Source organism: Lepus europaeus, chromosome 9 (genome assembly GCF_033115175.1).
Source record: "Lepus europaeus isolate LE1 chromosome 9, mLepTim1.pri, whole genome shotgun sequence".
NCBI lineage: Eukaryota > Metazoa > Chordata > Mammalia > Lagomorpha > Leporidae > Lepus > Lepus europaeus.
Window position 1 is genome coordinate 111,530,852 of NC_084835.1, and position 20,502 is coordinate 111,551,353.

Below are 20,502 nucleotides of genomic sequence, written 5' to 3' on the forward strand. Positions count from 1 at the left end.
CAGAGCTGTGAATGAAACCCAAGTTCTCTGATGTGGGGGTGTGCGTGTCTTAACCACTAGGCTAAAACACTAGCCCCTATCCGCAACATTATTGTAAAGTGGTCTGAATGCACTGAGCCTGTAGGTCCAGGTCAGGCCACCAGCTTCTTGGCGAGGATGCTGTTGCTAGTTGAGGGCTATGCTTGGAGAAACACAGCCTTAGGCTATCTTGACACCAAGTTTGCATTGTAACTAGTACACCAGGCAATTTTTTTTTAACCTTGGGTGTTTTAATAGAGGGATCTTAATCACTATGTACAGATTCCCTAAAGGATGTGGGTCGGTTGCTAGCCAGGTGACCCAAATGACCTCAAAATCCAAGGGTTGCTCAAGGGCGCTAAACGTTGACAGTCTTGGCTGGCTTTGCATCCTCAATTTCAGACGACAGCCAGCGGTAAGTGCGATGATGCCGCAGTACCTCGATGGCCTTGAGTTCCAGCGGTGTTGCCTGAATACCAAGGTCTTCTAGGCCAGGCAGGTGAGGCAACGTCTTGTCTGTGATGTGATTCCGCTCCACTTTATCTCTTGTTGTCCAGGGCTCAAACGGACTGATTTCAAAGAGTCTTGCTATCATCCGATAGGCAAAATGTGGCAAGGGGTATGGGAGGAAGGGTCTGTGAGCCACGGCATAGATGTACTGCACCAGATCAAAAAGGGAGTACCGATTTGGCCCAGTGAAGACAAAGGTTTTCCCTCGGGTGTCTGCATCCTTAACTGCATTAACAATTCCTTTGGATACATCTACAACATATACTGGCTGCTTCACTGTCTTCTTGCCCAAGGAAATCAGAGGTACACCACCAAACCAACGAATATTAGCAAAATGATTGGGGAATCTATCTTCTCTTCCAAAGATGTCTGATGGCTTTATGATAGTGGCTTCCGGAAACACATCTCTCACTGCTTTCTCTCCAACAGCCTTATTTCGCAGATATCTAGAAGAGCTCTTAATCTCAGCATTCAGATGTGAAACATGAATGAATTTTTCAACTCCAGCTTCCTTAGATACTTGAGCAATTGCTTGGGGAATCTTCACAAAAACATCCTCAAAGTCAAAGTTTCTGGTTTCCCACTCTCGTCCGACAAGATTGATCACCACGTTGCTGTGCTGCACTGCTCTCCGGATAGAATCTTTGTCTCTTCCGTTCCATTCCAGGAAAATAATCTGGCCCAGGTCACCCATGGGACGAAGGTACATGATGTCATATGTATCACATCGATAGGGTATGATCACCTGTGACCCCATACGTCCAAGGTGGTTGACAACGTATCGGCCCAGGAATCCTGTTGCTCCAAACACAGTGGCCACGACCCCACTGACTGAGGACCGCCCGCCTTTCCCATGAGGTATAACAGCATGGTGAAGATGGCGATGGGGTGGGCCATGACTCAGGGAGGTGGCTATTGCAGCGACAGCTGCATTTCCTTGTGAATACTCAGAATTCATCAGAAAATGGTCACAGAGGTTTTTGTCAACCCAGTGTTTAGAATAATAAGTAAATCTTGACCAAAGGAAGGGTGTACTTTCCTGTTCTGATAACCTTAACTTTGATTCTGAAATGTAAGCCTGGGTAAACTATTGTGAGCACACAGAAGAAAGTTTTGATACAAATGTCAATGATCCCTTACTTGTGGAATAGTCAGTAGCATAAAAATTCTAAAGAATGCCACTTTTTCTTTCTGCGCCTATTTTATGAGGTGGAGAAGAATGGTGAAATCGAGAATTTCAACAGCAAAAAAGAGCTTCTAATAACTTGTGACTGCTCTGGGGATGTGGGAAGTCACCCACCATGAGATTTTTCTTGTGAGGGAGCAGGGATGGAAGGAGATCGGGGTCAATGTGTGATGTAACTGGTATTTCAAGCTCATCTGGGTTTGCTAAGAGTTTGAGTCATAAAGAAGTGATTGGAAAGTGGGACAGATCTCCAGCTCTGTAACTGGGACGTCATCCTAACATCTAACGCCTGTGAAGGAGGGTATTTAAGAGTGGACGTAATCTGTCTCTTGTGTATGATTCCTCTGAGCTTACTAGGGGAAAATTTAGGTCATGTCTACCTAGGGGGGGAATCAAGAATACAATAAAATAATCCTCACTTCAGGAATGTGAGTTCAATTCATTCCCTCATGAGGCATGGGTGAAGGGGAGGTAGAAGGTCGCCCAGCTCAGCAGAGCTCTCTGTACAGGTTAGAGGTACCCTTTTCAGTGCCAGTGAGAGATACAGCGCTACCACTTATTGCATTACACGTGGGTGCAATGATGACAGATCAGAGCCTTATCTGGGTTTGGGAAAGTTTTATTCTGGCAGACTAGACACTTCTTTATTAAAAGTTTCAAACCTATATAATTTTGTTTAATCAAGAGAATAATTTTACCAAGTACAATACCATCAACAAACTAAATGATTCATGAGGGAATTAATATAGGGAGAAGTGTTTAAAATTAAGCAGTCGTGTGAGCTCTTTCTGGATGGAGTGGGAGAGAGAGAGAGAGAAAGAGAGGAGCACTGGTGGTTACCTATGAATGTACAGAAGACTTTTTAGACTTCTATTTACTAATTGCATCAGAAATACCTGGTGATTTCCTGCTACAAAGACATTGCACATGCTGGACTCATTTTGAGCCAAATGTAATCCTTTTGAACTGCCTCGTTTTTAGAGTAAAAATGTGTCCACATTACAAAACCACTGTAGCAGAGCGTTTCTATTAAAATAGCCCTGCTGCTTATGCTTAATGCTTTCTAGACTGCAGTGTGGCTCAGAGGGGCTGTGTGAAGCACATGAAGGCATTAGAGCAATCATTAAAGATCAAGGGCTTTCCAATTATCAAGTCACACTTAGCAGACAATAGGCTGAGATAAATGAAGCATGGCTTGGCATTTTCATATTCTGAATCAAATATTTTCAGGAGAACAAGGAAAAGATGGTTGCAACTTACGAAAGACACAGACATTTGTCAATACATTTGAGAAAGACGTTCACAAAAACCCTCTGGTAATTCCCTAAGTGTTTCTAAGCCTTCGACAGTTAATAGAAAATGTTTACATAAAACCTCTTCCTGGGATAAAGAATCCAGGGGTGCATTTGAAGATCATTTCCCACATTCCTATTCCAAAGCAACTAGTCCAAAATAAGATACAGTATTATCCCATTAATGGGATTCCAATAAAGCCTCCATGAATTAGGGTTGTGTCTCTTTGTGCCTCATTTTAGTAAAAAGGAAATTCACAAGAAAATAAGCTGGAGGAAAGGTTTTTGCTTTTTCTCTAAACAGTGACTTTCAAGGTATATCCTAGGGTCAAACAGACACAGACCAATCTTCTGTATTCTTTATATTTACAAGCAAATCACTGTACCAGGATCCTGGAGGTTCTATAGGATTCCCCCAAGGCAGCAGGATGCTCACTCATCACAGAGAGATTCAATTGTATGTGCTGGACAGCATCTTTTAAGGCAAACAGGGGGACTAATGTGTTTTAGGAATATTACCAACAGCATGAGAGAAAGAAAAAGGATATGGCTGGGGAATCTCATTGTTATAAAAGAGTGAGTATTGTTCATTGCGGGGAAGTACAAAGCTTTCAACAAATGCGTCTTTAATTATCTAGCATTTGAAATAAAGTACTGCCGGTTAACTGGAGTCCGGGTCATCTTTGAGACTGCTGCAGGTTTGTCTTGTCAGTCCATAATAGTGTCACCCACACTGGCTGGGACCTCACCCCCTCAGGATATCAATCGGAGGAGCTTGATTCAATGTTTCAGGAAACATCTTGAATTCTTATCCAGGTTTCAGATTCTTCCTTTAAAAAATTCTCCATTCAGTGATATTAAAAATATCTTTTTTTTACCAACTTACACAAATACAATCAATATTTATTTCATGCTTACTATGTCCATAAGCCAAGAATATTCATAAATATTCATAAACCTTAATTAATTTAACACACCAATTATCTAATAAAATATATTGAGGGAGAAACATGAGTTTTTAAAAAGTAAATGATCTGCTACTAGCCACTTATAAGAACAATGAGGATGTGAAGCAGTTTTCACTCAACTGTGGCACAGTGGAGCACTGGCCGAGGTGCCTCTTCTCTACCAGATGTCCAGGTCTGTTGACTGTCCCTCGCTGTTTCTTCTCTCTCAGCCCAGGTAGTGCTTAGCTGCTCCTCCTTGCCTTCCAAGTCACATCCATAATACATCGAGGTTTCTGTGGTTCACATTTCTTTACAGGAACATGATGGTGGAAACAGCCTCATTTTTTAGCCTTTTAGTCCCTGTTAAAGAGCATGTCACCATCAGGGCTCTGCTCATTCCTCTGGAGAGAACTTGATGTCAATCAGCTCTTTTAAAGAGTGCCCTTGGGAAGGAAAAACAAACAAACAAACAAACAAACTTGAACGGGTGCAGGATGCATTCTCATAATATTGATTCAATATTGTTGAGAATCTTCTATAAACTGAAATAATTCTGAGAGTTAGTGACAAGGAAGTGTTTAAGACACTCTAACTTCTGTGGACTCATAGGAAACACAAACTCATAACCAGTTACTACAATCTGTCAAGTGATTTAATAGAGACACGCATTTAATGCTGCAAAGAGGCATCTTGTGATGTAAGTAATTCTGGTTAGGGGAATTTCACGGAGGGCTTCAGAGGAAAGGTAGAGAGTGACTTAAGCCTTGAAGGATTAGTCAGATTTTTTTGGGCAGGAAACAGTGGACGTGGGGGTACAGGAGAAAGAAATGATATAAACAGGTATGAGAGGATGACCCTGGTGTTGCCTCCTGGATGGCTTTGCAGGATCCAACATTTCCTTTTACTTGATCACAATTCAAAACATACTGGTTAAGAAATTCCAGAATGATTTCTTTTTTTAAACTTTTATTTAAGGAATATAAATTTCCAAAGTACAGCTTATGGATTACAATGGCTTCCTCCCCCCATAACTTCCCTCCCACCCGCAACCCTCCCCTTTCCCGCTCCCTCTCCCCTTCCATTCACATCAAGATCCATTTTCAATTCTCTTTATATACAGAAGATCAGTTTACTATATATTAAGTAAAAATTTCAACAGTTTGCACCCACATAGAAACACAAAGTGAAAAATACTGTTTGAGTACTAGTTGTAGCATTAAATCACAATGTATAGCCATTGAGGACAGAGATCCCACATGAGGAGCAAGTGCACAGTGACTCCTGTTGTTGACCCAATAAATTGACACTAGTTTATGGAGCCAGTAACCACCCTAGGCTCTCGTCATGAGATGCCAAGGCTATGGAAGCCTTTAGGGTTTGCCGACTCGGATCATATTTAGACAAGGTCATAAAAGACAGGGTGAGGATAGTAACCAATGATCCTAAGAGTGGCATTAACCAGAATGATCTCTTGAGCATCCTCTGTCTTGGGACTTCAAAGTGCTTAAGAAAGTAATGCGCTTGGAGAAGCCAGGCATTCTTTGTCTTTGTGTATTCAGGGCTTTGTCTGCCTTATTGAGTGTTTTATATGCACAACCACATAGTGCCTGTCACAAGATAGCACTAAGTGAACATTTATTAAAATAATTAGCATGCAAATGCAACTAAATAGTTAGAATGACCTTAGGAATAACTCCCAGATCTCCCCCCTCCCTGCACCCCATCATTTTTTGTGTATTTTAATTGATCACAGTTAAATTTTTGCTGGTTTCTGATTCTGCTGATCAATGCCCTGAACTTTCACACATTTGGAGAGTTTGCATGTACTACATACTTTGTATTTCATATTGACAATAACCACCCATACATCTCAGTCTGTTAAATGCACAACTTAACCTTGTCATGCAATCCCCTCCTTTGCATCAAAGATGTACAGCCTTATGTCCCGGCTGAGGTTATATTGAAGAAACATTTTTCCTTTCTCTGTACACATAAGCAAGTAGAACTTTGCTTCATTGAGAACAAATGATGACATTGGCTTACTGAAAGTAGTCAATTATAAATACTATGTGTCTTGGTCAATTAGGGCTGCCATGACAAATAGCATGGACTGGGTGGCTTATAAATGACGACATGAATTTGTCATGGTTCTAGAGACTGGAAATTCGAGGTCATGATGCCAGCATTGTTGAGTTTTGGTGAAAACTCCTTCCAGGGTTGCACTGCTGCTTCTATGGGGGCTCTACACTCATGATCCAATTACTTCCCAAAGCCTGCTTTCTAATACCTTTCCTCGAGTTTGGAAGCATGCAAACATTGGATCCATTGTACCACTGAAACTTTTGTAGTCGATATACTTATAAATGGGAATTTCGTTAAAAAAAGTCCCACTTCTGTTAGCTAATAGGTGAACACAATAAAATTCCAGAGAAAGAAATGCTGCATAAAAATAAAGTTTCTAGGGCCAGCACTGTGACAGCAGGTAAAGCTACTGCCTGCAGTGCTCGCATCCCATATAGGCACCGGTTCGAGTCCTGACTGCTCCACATCTGATCCAACTCTCTGCTATGGCTTGTGAAAGCAGTAGAAGATGGCCCTAGTCCTTGATCCCTGTACCATCGTGGGAGACCTGGAAGAAGCTTCTAGCTGCTAGCTTTGGATCTGCACAGCTCCAGCAGTTGTGGCCATCTGGAGAGGAACCAGTGGATGGAAGACCTCTCTCTCTCTCTCTCTCTTTCTCTCTCTGTCTGCCTCCGCATCTCTATAACTGCCTTTCAAATAAATAAATAAATCTTAAAAAAATAATGTTCCCAGATAGCTGAAACATGCCTTTTAGAAGCATAACAGTCACAATCATTGAATGGTTCAAAAAACAAACTTTCAGAATGTTTCACATACACTATTTGCTTTTAGAGTCTTGAGCATAGTTATTCTCTATAATTCAGAATTACTGTTTTGGGCAGGAATTTTTGCCCAGTCCAATGATAACAGTTATTGTTACTAATGAATATTTCTGTCTTCCCTAAGATTTAAAATCTTTAGAATAAATAGCTGACATTGATGAATTTATATTTATTCTTTCTTTTTATTTGTAATTTGCCACTTTCTACCAGAAACAAATAGAGGTGAGCATCTGTTGCAGGAGTTAAGATGTCACTTAGGACACCTGAATCCCATACTGCACTGCCTGCGTTTCAGTCCTGGGTTCAAGTCCTGGCTCTGCTCCCAATTCTAGCTTCCTGCTAGTGCACTCATTAGGAGGCAGCACGTGATGGTTCAAGTCTGAGTTCTTGGCTCATAGTTGTTTCAGTCTGGCCCAGCCCCAGCAGGCATTTGGGGAGTGAGTCAGAAAATGGGAGATATTCTCTCTCTCTGTCTCTGTCTCTGTCTCTCTCTCCTTTCTCTCCTTCCCATTCTCTCTCCCTCCCTCTCTCCCTTTTAATTACATCAAATAAATTTTATTTATCAGGCATTTAATAAGTACTCATTATATTTTATTTACTGTGTTGGAGGTTAAGTTTGCAAGAATAAATTAAAAATCTTATATGCCACTGTCCTCCATAACATTGCATAAGTTACATTATGAGGCAAGAGATATTATGCTGTTAGCAGCTTATAATTTCCTTATCTGAGATGAACTTCATTTTATCTTGAGAGCAAATTTATAGCCTTCACAATAGCTGTATTTTTCACAGACATTTTTTTTTTCTATTTTCTAGGTTCAAAATGTCACCTTATGTAAGTCAAGTGCTACTATTTTCACTTGCACTTCTAATGTGGTTATATCTTCCCTGTTTATGTGGGGCTTAATTTCATGATTTTTTCCACCTGAATTCTCATGGAGCAAGAGGTGGACAACAGGCCCTGTGCTTCCTCAACCTGCATGGTGGTGCTACAAAGTGATAGCATCCTTAGCGAATGCCTGAGAACATTCTGGCAACTATCACACAGGTAAGAGGCAGGTGAAAATAAGGAGGTAATAAAAATAATGATGAGAGTAACAATTGCAGCAGCAATGATAGGTATTATTTGTAATAGACAATCTCATCAGTTTATGTTGAACTATGAAATTTTTAGTTCCATTTATCTGTTATTCTTCTCCCATTACTGGCAACACTGAGAGCTCCTATGTGTTGTACCCTCTCAGACAGGGCATAAATAATCTAAAAATAAGTTAATTAAGTGATTTCAATAGGGAACCTCTAGGAGGAGATAATTGTCTGAAAAATCCCTTTCACACAATGTGTGACAGCTCAGGTAGAACGGAAAAAGCAGCTTGCCATGTTTGGGGAGAGAGGGCTTCAGGCAGCACATCTGCTGTCTTGAATTGCTTGGTTTCTGCAGTACAGGGGGATATACAGAAATATTTCCCATGCTCTCTGGTCCCTTTGCCCTCCCTCTCCATCCCAGGTATGCCTACAATAGAGAAAACAAGGAATACAGATAAGAATTCTCTATGCATGAACAGCAAGAGAAGCACAGATATGTACATAATAGAAGAAACAAAGAATACAGAAAAAAACTTGAGTATGCTTCTCTTAGGAAGTCATTTTTAAGAACAAGGCAGTTCTGTGGAAGAGCTCATGGACTATACAGCTTGTAAAATGAACTTTAGTAAATAGCTGATGCTTAGAGAATCAGCTATACTAGGGAAAGCCCACATGGTTTGACCAGGTCAGTGTGTGTGTGTGTGTGCATGCACATGCATGTGTGTGCATGTGGGAGGGCAGAGAGAATAGTACTCTCCCAAGAGCAGCAACAACAAAATGCTTGTGTGACGTGAACAGATGACAACAAGCCAGCCAACTCACTAAATCATCAGTACAGGTCAAGGCCGATGCCAAGACAAGGTTGAAGTTACTCCTGCGTGAGGGCCAGTGAGGACCCAAGAAAGGCATGTAGACCAGACACCTCTTTCTCAATGCCATGATACTGAATAAGGTCTCCTCTGATCCAGCATTTTTGAAATTAGTACTGTGGACAAAAAGGGATGATCTACAAGGCAAGAATGATGATACAACTGAGTTGAAATCCACACCTGATCAAATTCAAATTCAGCAGTAAAAAGTTAGACTGAATGGCTAGGTAACATTCAACTGTTGATGCTATTGGTTTTATCTTGCCAGTATTGATTGAAATACAGGCCTGAATACTAGGTTGAGTTGATTCAAGAAAATAAGTTTTAAATTTGCACAATTCATGTGGAATCTCCTGATTGTCTTTGGAGGTTCACAGGGGTGATTCTAAGCTTGTTTTCTTTTACCTCATGTCAGTCTACCAAAGTATGGGGGTTGCAGTGTTTCATGCATGTGCACATGGCATTGAGAAGAGCTTGCTGAAATAAATTTTGAAACATCTTTAGGCATCAACAATAGGATTCATTTTTATAAAAAAATACATTGAGCAAAACTGCTTAATTGCATAATTTATTTTAGCATGTCAGTTGGTGATACATGGGCATGGTACAGATGGAGCCTCACCTGCTACTCTAGATTAGATTATGATATATTTTCAAGAGTCATCAGGGCCAGTTGGATCCAGCCATATATTACCAATATTTTTCTGAAATGGCTAAAGGGTCCCTGCTAGATTTCTAGCACTTTGATGTTACTTAAAAATTGTGGTTAGTCCATTTTATACTGTTATCATTCTATGTTTTTCTTTTTACATTTATAAGGTAGAATATTCTCACTTTCTTTTTTCTCTTTGCCCACAGAAACCACACTATGTCATTTTTCATCTTAAAAGATAAAATTCAGATGTATGATGTCAATGGAAATGATTTTGCCCTTTGTTCTTACATATAGTGGAAGGATTTTTCTTTCCTATTTTTTCCTGTTCCATTTTGTCTCTTTCAGTAGAGGATGTGAGAAATTTATTGAAAACATATGTGTTTTTTAAAGATTTTATTTATTTATTTGAGACGTAGAGTTATAGACAGAGGGAGAGACAGAGAGAAAGGTGTTCCATCCATTGGTTCACTCCACAAATGGCCACAATGGCCAGAGCTGTGCTGATCTGAAGCCAGGAGCCAGGTGCTTCTTCCTAGTCTCCCATGTTGGTGCAGGTGCAGGGGCCCAAGCACTGGCGCCATCTTCTATTGCTATCCCAGGCCACAGCAGAGAGCTGGATTGCAGAGGAGCAGCTAGAACTATTAACGATGCCCATATGGGATGCCAGTGCCACAGGCAGATGACTGACCTTCTGCACCATGGTGCTGGCCCTGAAAACATGTGTTTTTAAAAGATTGCTTACAGTGACCGGCACTGTGGTGAAGCTGCTGCCTGCAGTGCTGGCAGCCCATATGGGCGTTGGTTCTATTCCTGGCTGCTCCACTTCTGATTCAGCTCTCTGCTATGGCCTGGGAAAACAGTAGAGATTGGCCCAAGTCCTTGGGCCCCTGTACCTGTGTGGGAGACATGGAAGAAGCTCCTGGCTCCTGGCTTCGGATTGGTTCAGGTTTGGCTGTTGCCACCAACTGGGGAGTGAACCAGCAGATGGAAGACCTGTGTGTGTGTGTGTGTGTGTCTGCCTCTCCTACTCTCTCTGTATAACTCTGACTTTCAAATAAATGAATGAATCTTTAAAGAAAAGTATCATTCAGGGCAGGCATTTGGCACCACAGTTAAGACATAACTTAGTGCTTGGGTTTGAATAACAACTCTGCTCCTGATTCCAGCCTCTGGATAATGAATATTTTAGGAAGTAGCAGATAACGGCCCAGGTACTTAGCTCCCTGCCACCCTAGAGGGAGACTTAGACATAGTTCTAGGTTCTTTGCTTTGGCCTGGCTTTGGCTTGGCTTAGCCCTGAAAGTTCCAGGCATTTGGGGAGTGAACCAGCAGGTGAAAGACCTCTCTCGCTCTCTACCTCTTTCTGCCTTTCAAATAAAATGAAAATAAATATTTTAAAAGAAATGCCTCTGTTTTCCTACTTCTTGAATGGCAATTGTTCAATGGATGTATATGTAACATGTCCTACGAGGCCTTTGTGCTATGGTCCCCGTATTTCTCTTTGATTCTATTGTCCTACAGTACTAAGCATAGTGCTTGACTTACAAGATATACACAATAAAATCACTGAATGAATAAAGACGTAAATGTCCTCAGTAAGACTTATTTTCAAAGCCAGACCACATTTATGTAATGTGAAGGGAAAATAAGCCATAACACCCTGGAAAGATTTTCTGTGGAAAAGAGGAAATGCTTTTTCTATTTTTTTTTTCCAACAAAATCACCCTCCTACTTAGAGAACTGCTGCTGATGAGGGCAGCCTAGTGACCTTGATCAGACCCCTGCCTAATTCTTGGCCTTCTCCATGAAGCAATTGGGTGAAATTTATTTCAAAGACTGCTGTTTCTTTGTCTTCTGATACTTGAAAATCTTACTTCACTTTCCTGTGTAGATTTTGATTTGGGAAAAAACACATGACTGGGCCTCAGAGAAAAGCAAGAAAAAGAAAATGAAGCTCTGGACCAAGCAGTCCTAAAATCATTCCGCAAATTAATGAGAAAGAATTATCTTGATATGGAGAATATTCTGTTTTTGTGCTTTTTAATTGAATGAAATCTGGAAGCTGGTGTTTGGTGCTCTTGAAATTGACAAGGAGAGCAGGGATGAAACAGTTCATCTAGTTCAGAGACCCTAGTTGTGGTTAAAGGAGACAGGCCACTGAACTCAGAGGAGGGGGACAACAGAGGGACTTGAGCTTTGAGGACAGTGATGGGTGAAGCTCTATTCTGATGCTGAGTTGGATTCTCTGTGATTACTTCTCCTCATCTCCCCAGTCCCGGTCTTCAGTAGACCTTTTTTAATCTTTACAAATTACCACCAGCCCTGCCTTATCTCTGGGTGGAGAAAAGGCAGGAAGGTCATGGCATAGCTGAGTGCAGAGTAGAATTACGTGAGGAAGGAGGTGTTTGTGTGCAATGCCCAGAAGTTACTGAGGAAACACCTGGAGGAGCTGCTGAAGATTGACAGGTGGTGATCAGATTACAGAAGAAATTATGCACTACCCCCAAACACCCAAATCCAAAATGAAATTATAGAAAAGAGTACATTTCTGAAAGCAAATTGGAATGGATTTTGATGTTATTTGGAAATTAAAACTGAAAATTAGCCTTAAATCTGACTCCTAGTGCTAAAGTGGTTATTATTGAACTTGCAGAATGATCTATAAAGGGGGATTGTTATACAACAATTTTTAATAACATGCAGAGGTACTTCAGAAGGTTCCTAGAAAATGGAATTAAAGATAAGTTTGTCTTGGTGCCAAAAAGTTGAAATTCATGCATGGTTTTTCAATACTATACATTTCCACTGAATTTCTAACCTATAAGACAGAAAACTGGGGGCTATGGTTCAGAGGTAGCCCCAGATAAAGGAAACAAAGGTGAGTGCTGCTGGTTGGTTGGAGTTAGCATGGGGCACACGGCAGCCTGTGTGGCCGTGATGACGTCGAGACGTCTCCGTTCTCTTGGGTACGCGTCACAAGGCAGCCTGTGTGGCCGTGATGACGTCGAGACGTCTCCGTTCTCTTGGGTACGCGTCACAAGGCAGCCTGTGTGGCCGTGATGACGTGGAGACGTCTCTGTTCTCTTGGGTACGCGTCACAAGGCAGCCTGTGTGGCCGTGATGACGTCGAGACGTCTCTGTTCTCTTGGGTACGTGTCACAAGGCAGCCTGTGTGGCCGTGATGACGTGGAGACGTCTCTGTTCTCTTGGGTACGCGTCACAAGGCAGCCTGTGTGGCCGTGATGACGTCAGACGTCTCCGTTCTCTTGGGTACGCGTCACAAGGCAGCCTGTGTGGCCGTGATGACGTCAGACGTCTCCGTTCTCTTGGGTATGCGTCGCAGGGCTCTCGTGGGAGCTCGCTCTGGCCCGCCTTCCAGCACAATTCAGAGGCAGCTGTTTGCTCGCAGTTTTGCTCCATCCCACGTTTTCTTTAGCTTCTCAGGCCAGCAGAGTTTTTCAGGATGGGCCACTGATGATGACGGATGGCTGTTCCCAAACCCCCCCCCCCCCTTTTAATAGAAACTGGGTCCCCAGTGCTGCAGGTTACCACCATTAACATTTCTCAGCCCTCAGCGGAATAGATTACTGACTGTTTTCATAAGCTTTCTGACCTTGTCTCAAGCTTTACAATCCGCGGTGATGAATTTATAGAGTGATTGTGACTATGTATGAGTAGTGTAACAGAGATAAATGGGCATTAGATGTTGACAAAGCAGAGACAAAATATTGTCCTCTGCACCTTTTGTTAGCAAACACATGATTCACTGTAACTCTTCTTTAGTGATTTATCTATAAATCTTCTTTCTCACTTAATAAAATGCCCCCCATTGCTCCTCCTAGGCCGACACTGTGTTTTTCTAATACATTATTAAAGCTATGTCAGGCTCAAGATGCATTTGTGCTTGGTGGTTTGGAGCAGTTATTTTACCTTCTACTTCTAAAAAACGCTCAAAGGGTTCCAAGGACACATTAGTTTCCTTCTGCGTTGTTCCGTATAACTTAGTTGGTAAGCAACCAGGGCTACCTTGAGCTTTGGAGGTAGGAATGCTCCTTTTCCAAAAGTCCTCATTTGTTTTATGTGAACTTTGGGCAAAATTATTAAAAATGAACTGTAGAACTTGAGAATAAGGGGAATTGTTTTCCTTAAAATTACACTTGGAGAAATTATTTATTCAAGAGTTCTGGACCTAAAGCATTTGAATGTTACTATTAACTCATAGCTTGTTCGCTGGCTTGTTTTAAAGAGCTGGAGTGTCATTGTAGGTTCTACAGTGAGAGGTTTATTATCTTAATTTTAATTTTTTTTTCTTTTATTGCAGGCCAAGGCATCGAAGTTTGTGGGCAGTGAAGTTGTCACATGTGGACCCTTGGGATGATAGTTAAGAACAGCATGTCTGTCATTCTTCTTGGAATCCATTGCCCAGTTGTGTGCCGGTTTCTATGTTCTGTTACTGCCCCCATATCTTCTAGGCTAAAATTCAGAACAAAAATACCAAAATCAGCATACTTCAAAGTATGACATGACACAGAATCAAGCTGTTATCATATATCGTGCTGAGTCAAAGAGTCAACACTTCTGGAGATCCTCAGGGATTTCTTATATGTAGCTCAGTTACAACATTGAACAACACCCCAAAGTCCTGGCATTTGGAGAGAAAGGAACCCAGGGGCAATCAGCAGCCTCTTTCTTAGTTAAGCTCGACAGTAGAGATTCAGTCAACTTAGCCTACATTCTATGAAGAGGATCAGTAGAACCCAAAGCTGAAAAGAGTTTGAAGGCAGATCAGGTGAATGGAAAAGCCCTATTAACAATTTTGGTTTTCTGCTGTAGAAGCAGTAAGTACATTATATGTTTTTTAGAGTAGGTAGGTGACATAATTAGAGCAGTTCCTCAGGAAGATAGACCTGACATTAATGAGTTGAATAGATCAGGGAGAAATAGAAGGACCATCGGCTGGGAGACTGTACATGTTCAAGAAAGTGTAATGAGGGCCTGACCTCAGAAAATAAGGGTTTCATTAGTCAAAAGAAGGCAGGAACATGAGACCTGCTAGTAAACGGGGTTGATAATTCCAGGCAAGTTAAGAAGAGTCACACAGAAAATAATGAAGAAATTCAAACTGTTCCATCATGCAATGTAAACATGTCATTCACTCAAAGCCTGTTATCCTAATGCCAGATGACAGTGTTCTCTGGGTTATTTTCCATCACAAGAAGTTGCAGAAGCTATAAGCCTGTGACTAATTTAAAATATAATTGTTGTCTGTCTTCCTGCAACACAGTTTGTGTTTCATTTACTTTAGGTAAACAGCATGAGGAATTACAGTCAAGTTCAATATTAGGACTCTGAGTCCTAGATATAGAAAAGGGCTTGAGGAAGGTCTCTGGCTCTAAAGCAAATTCGATTCTCAAATTCTCCTGCCCCCCGCATGGCAGCAGCCGTTGTTGTGAGTAAAGACCTTTCTGGGTTATGTGGTCCTGGAATGAGTGAGGTTTTCAGAAACTGACAGGTGCAGGACAGAAACTAAACAAAGAAGAAAAGTGCTATTGAAGAGGACTGCTAGGTTAATAGACCACTAAAAATTCATTTAGGGAAGAGATATCATAAATCACAGAATGTACACACTACAAAGGAATTTAGGTATTACCTTTGCAAGAGTTTTGAGGCCAGGACGGTTTGACTTCCCAACTCCTGTTTGCACTGAATGTGTGGTCACCATATCTGCGAGACAGTTTCTCTATCTGTAAGATGGAGGTGTGCCCAACTAACAATATCACAATAAGTTGATGAATTGAGAACACATACTCTGGTCCATGACAGACAGGTAGCTGTTATTAGAATAAGACCAGGGCCATGACTCAGGTCTCCTGAATATGGACCTGGTCTCTCCCTGTGATGTCAAATCCTCTTTTGTATTCTTATTCAACAGGAATTATTATAGAAACCTGTGTCCTCTGATTTTGACATTTATGTTGACACTGCCTTCTACATCAGATTGTTCCTATTATTGCTATGAGGCTGTTAAAGTCAACTCTACCTAATCAATCATTTATAAAATACATTGAGTGCCTATTCAATAAAAGGAAAAAGCTTTTTATAATAAATGACATGCCATCATTGAAAACTTAATTATTGCCTATTTCCCCACAAAATATTAATCATCATTATGTTTCTTAACCAGAATTAAGAGGCACTGTTGTGTAATTAGATGCTCCAGGATTTGAGGTGTAGGTAAATCAGCCCCGTGGGCAAGAGTACTAGTTCCTGCTATTGGCTGCAGAGTGGAAGGACATGTTCTGGTTGTTTGGAACCGGTCTTCAGAAGGATACAATTTATCTAAATATCTGGAATTAGTATCTAATTAGACACGATTACCAGTAATATATGGTAGAGACAATACAATGTCAAAGTAAAATAATAACTATGGTAGGAGCTGGGGGAAAGAAGCAATATCAGGAGAGGGGGCCACTCTGGACTGGACTCGGTACATAAACTGGTGCCCTTCAACCTCGGAGCAGCTACAGGGGGTGAATGTTCTTGCTTTGCTTGCATTTGATAAAGGCGGGAAACTAAGGTTTAGAGAGGAACTTGCGAGTCTCTCAGTTAATGAGCAGTGGGTTGGGACTAGAATTCAGGTACATTTGACTCTGTAGCCTATGCTCTTTTTGTCTTTTTACAAAGAAAACATTGTCCTGCTGCCTTTTTTTCTTTAAAGAGAGATTTACTGGTTTATTTGAAAGGCAGAGTAATAGAGAAAGTGAGAGTAAGACACACACACACACACAGGGAGAGAGAGACAGACACACACACAGAGAGACAGACAGACATCTTCTATCTGCTCCCCAAATGGCTGCAACAGCCTGATCTGGGCCAGGCTGAAACCTAGAGCCAGAAACTCCAACCATGTTGGCAGAGGCCCAAGTGCTTGGGGGCACCTTACCCTGCACTCCCAGGTGCATCAGTAGGAAGCTGGATCAGAAGCGCAGTAGCTGAGGCCTGAACCGGTCCTCTGATATAGGATGGTAGCATCACAACCTGCAGCTTAACCCACTGCACCACAATGCAGCCCCTCGTTGTGTCTTTTGTAAAGCTCACCACTACAAAATAAAACAGTTTCAGAAAATCATAGCTGTGGAATTCATAGCTGACTGGGTTTTTATAAAGTAAGTGCTTTGCCACCCTGGTTAACAGACAGAAGCTTGCCACTTGTATTTTCAGTATGATGATAGAAGTTTTTGATATCTTCCTGGATATTTGGTATGACATCAAGTTCCAGACTCCCTGGCACATTTCTTTCTCAGTGTGTGCAGTCAGTCATCTCTCAAAGAAACCCCATTTCTTTCACTAAGATATGGTATTTCAAGATCACAATTCAGGCCTAGAAATGCTAATTCATCTTGGGCTGAAATTGAACACCATTAAAATATCTTATGATTTACAACTGAAATTTCCTATTGAAACCCAGGTTTTTTACTTTTTAAATTTGATTTCTTCTATATTGAATTTGTATTTAATATTTCCCTGATAAATATATGTATTTTATATTTCACTGAGAACTTTACTTTTCTTTCTTCTTTTTTTTTTAAAAGATTTATTTGAAAGGCAGAACTACAGAGAGGAAGAGGCAGAGAGATCTTCCATCCTCTGGTTCATTCCCCAAATGGCCTCAACAGCCAGAGCTGGGCCAATCTGAAGCCAGGAATCTGGAGCTTTTTCCAGATCTCCCATTTGGGTGCAGGGGCCCAAGGTCTTGGACATCTTCCGCTGCTTTCTCAGGCACATTAGCAGGGAGCTGAGAACAGTATTTTTCAAGGGCATAAGAGATGACTGAATTAGAATAGCATATGGATATTTATTTCCTTTATTCCGTATTATATACACATACTTTAAAAAATGTATCTGTTTGAAATTCTGTTACAGAGACAGAAGTGGAGAGAGAGAGAGAGAGAGAGAGAGAGAGAGAAGGGAAGGAGGGAGAGAGAGGAAGGAAGAGATTTATTTTCCATCTGTGGTTTCACTCCCCAGATGGCCACAATGGACATTGCTAAGCCAGGCTGAAGTCCATAGCTGGGAGTTTCTTCTGGGTCTGCTATGTAGGTGACAGGGGCCTAAGCACCTGGGCCATTTTCCAGTGCTTTTCCCAGGCCACTAGCAGGCAGCTAGATCAGATGTGGAGCAACTAGGGCATTAACTGACGCTCATATGGGATGCTGGTGTCGTGGGTGGCGGCTTAACCTGCTATACCACAACGCCAGCCCTACATACAATATTCTTAACAACAGAACTCTTTAGTATACCATCACTGAATCCGACAAATTAGAGTCACCTTTTTGCCATATGTTTTCCAATTCTCTCTTTACGTATTTAATGGTTACATTTTATCTAAAATAGTGAATTATATGGTCACTTCTGTCTATAAGCCTCATCATTTTAACCTCATTTTGTTATAATTGTGAAGAACACAAGTGCTTACAATGATCCCTTGTAATTTTAGTTGCATAGAAAATATTCACAGGGGAAAATACTTGCTAAATTATAGTAGGTTGTATGTGCCACTTAGAACTAAAGGATACTACTTCCAGAGATAAAAGCAGTGGTTCACATTTTCTTTTCTTGAGTATATTAATAATTTTACTTCCTTTCTTCTGGAATAGAATATTGTGGTAAAAAATTGATGAAGTCATAATTATTTGTCCTTTATAAGTCACTGCATTTTGTCTCCATTAAAAATTAAAAATGATTTTTAATTTTGCTGTTTAGTTTCAGAAAGCTTTCTTGAATTATTTTTTCAGAGCATTTTATTATCCATGGTTGGATCTTTTGTGCCTATTGTCAATGCTTTATCTAGATTTCATCTCTTCTCTTTTAATTTTTGGAATTTTCTTCCTTTCTTCTTTTTATCATATAATGATATCTTCTTTTTATCATATAATGTTTTATCATATAATGTTTTCTAATAATAATCATTTACTTCTCCTGGTTTACTCTTCATTTTTAAATTTGCTTTTTGTAAGTTTTCAGGATTTTTAATTTCCAAGAATAATTTTTGATTGTAGCATGTGTTGTTTTCCATGTCATGCATCATATTATTAAACAGTTTAAGCCAATTTTTAACTAATAAGTTATCATTTTTTCATTTTAAAAGTCTTCTTGGCATGTTGTCAATGTTTTAAGGAGTGTTTTCTGCTTTGTTCTCTTTTTCCAAATTGTAACTTTGTTTGGAAACTTACGTAAATATTTTAATCTTGTTTTTTAATATAAATTTAATTCTCTTTGTCTTTTAGTAGGAGTAAAAGTTGAGGTAACATTTCTAATTTCTTTTTTTTTTTAAATGTTGGATCGCTCTCTCTCTCTCTTTTTTTTTTTTTTTTTTGACAAGCAGAGTGGAAGTGAGAGAGAGAGAGAGAGGGAGAGAGAGAGAGGGAAAGGTCTTCCTTTTCCGTTGGTTCATCCTCCAATGGCCGCTGCGGCCGGCACGCTTCGGCTGGCACACCGCACTGATCCGAAGCCAGGAGCCAGGTGTTTCTCCTGGTCTCCCATGCGGGTGCAGGGCCCAAGCACCCAGGCCATCCTCCACAGCACTCCCGGGCCACAGCAGAGAGCTGGCCTGGAAGAGGGGCAACCGGGACAGAATCAGGCACCCCGACTGGGACTAGAACCCGGTGTGCTGGCACTGCAGGTGGAGGATTAGCCTATTGAGCCGTGGCACCGGCCAACATTTCTAATTTCACAGCTGCCCTATTTTGTCATTTTCAGATAATGTTTAAAAATACACAAGTTTTTTCTTTTGATGCTTCCATATGCTTTCTAACCTTAGTTTTATTTTTATTATTATTATTTTTTTTAAAATCCCACTGTTTTCCTTGTTCTGCTTCAGTCTTGAATGTACTTTCAGCAGTTTCTTTTCACTTTGGGTCCCTGTCCTGGAATTAAGTCCTGCTAGTGTTTCTTTTTAATGAACCTGTGTGATGGCTGCTCCAGTCCTTTCAAACTCTACTCTGTCATTTTGATTACCCACTGTTGAAAAGAGTGATCCTCTTCCATTTTTTTGCTGTTTTTCAGATTGGCTTGCTCTTTGCTTTCCAGTAATTCACTGGCGAGTCAGAGATTTTCCATTCCCATGGTTCACCTTATGCCCTGCTGATTGCCTGTTCCATTCATTCAGACGCCACTAGAATGCCTTGGATGGTTCCTTTCTCACCACTTGTGTTTGGCATTTCTGGGGATGTCTTCACACCTAGGTTTACTTAAATGTTAGCTCTACTTACGTGACTTTGCTACTTTGTCCCTCTTGTTTATGTGGTGTTCAAAAAAATCCAGTCTGTGCTTTTGTGCTGCCCCCATATTTCTGATTCAGTTTTCTGCAATTTGAGCATTTATAATCATCACGCTGCCTTCCCATACGAATGGAATAAATAGTGCAACTCAGATATTTATTGCATATGTAATTGAATTGGCATCTGGGGAATAAATCTAGAAAATGACATCTCTGTGAATTCTAGTCACACTCTAGATATCTCTTGCACTTTTCTGTAGTGAAGCTTGATGTTCCAGAAAATTCACAGGAGTTTTTATTTGGTGAGGCAGGAACTTTACTTGGCAATGTGCTGTACTGGGAAATGTGTAGATTTTGAAACCAATGGCACTGAAGTTCGAATTCCTAATCTATCACTTAGTACCTGTGAAACATGCAGACAAAATCCTTAATGTTTAAAAGTGTTAATTTCCTTACTTGTGATATGTACACAACTGTATCTATATTCATTGGTATTTAGACCATTTTAAATAAGTTTTAAAAATTCCTTTCCTCAAACCCTAGAATCTCCAGTACTATGTAAATGATTGGACTTTAACAAATGATACACCTTTTCCAAAGGAATCATTTGTTTCAATTTTTTTTTTAATTCTTTATTTTAGAAACAGAGACAGAAACTGACAGACAGGAAGAGAGATCCTGTTGTCCCATCTGTTGGCTGACTCCCCATGTGCCCTGGCTTTAGCCAGGAGAGTTGGGAACAGGTCTTGCACAAGGG

At 40.7% G+C, this 20,502-nt stretch overlaps 1 protein-coding gene across 1 annotated transcript; it reads right to left on the bottom strand.

Moving 5' to 3' along the window:
• Window positions 1-253: 253 nt before the first annotated feature.
• LOC133766384 (NADH dehydrogenase [ubiquinone] 1 alpha subcomplex subunit 9, mitochondrial-like) lies at window positions 254-8,851 on the bottom strand. The gene is made up of 2 exons (XM_062200041.1): window positions 8,765-8,851; window positions 254-1,615 (listed from the first exon to the last, which is right to left on the bottom strand). The coding sequence occupies exons 1-2, from the start codon at window positions 8,849-8,851 to the stop codon at window positions 377-379; spliced, it is 1,326 nt and encodes a 441-aa protein (XP_062056025.1). The 3' UTR covers window positions 254-376.
• Window positions 8,852-20,502: the final 11,651 nt, after the last annotated feature.

Bases quoted from the DNA above. Each gene is read 5' to 3' on its own strand.
- LOC133766384 (XM_062200041.1), bottom strand. From the start codon at position 8,851: ATGCCTTTCTTGGGTCCTCACTGGCCCTCACGCAGGAGTAACTTCAAC. The intron at 1,616-8,764 runs GTGAGTTGGCTG...TGCTCACAATAG, and splicing joins TGACCTGTACTGATGATTTA to TTTACCCAGGCTTACATTTC.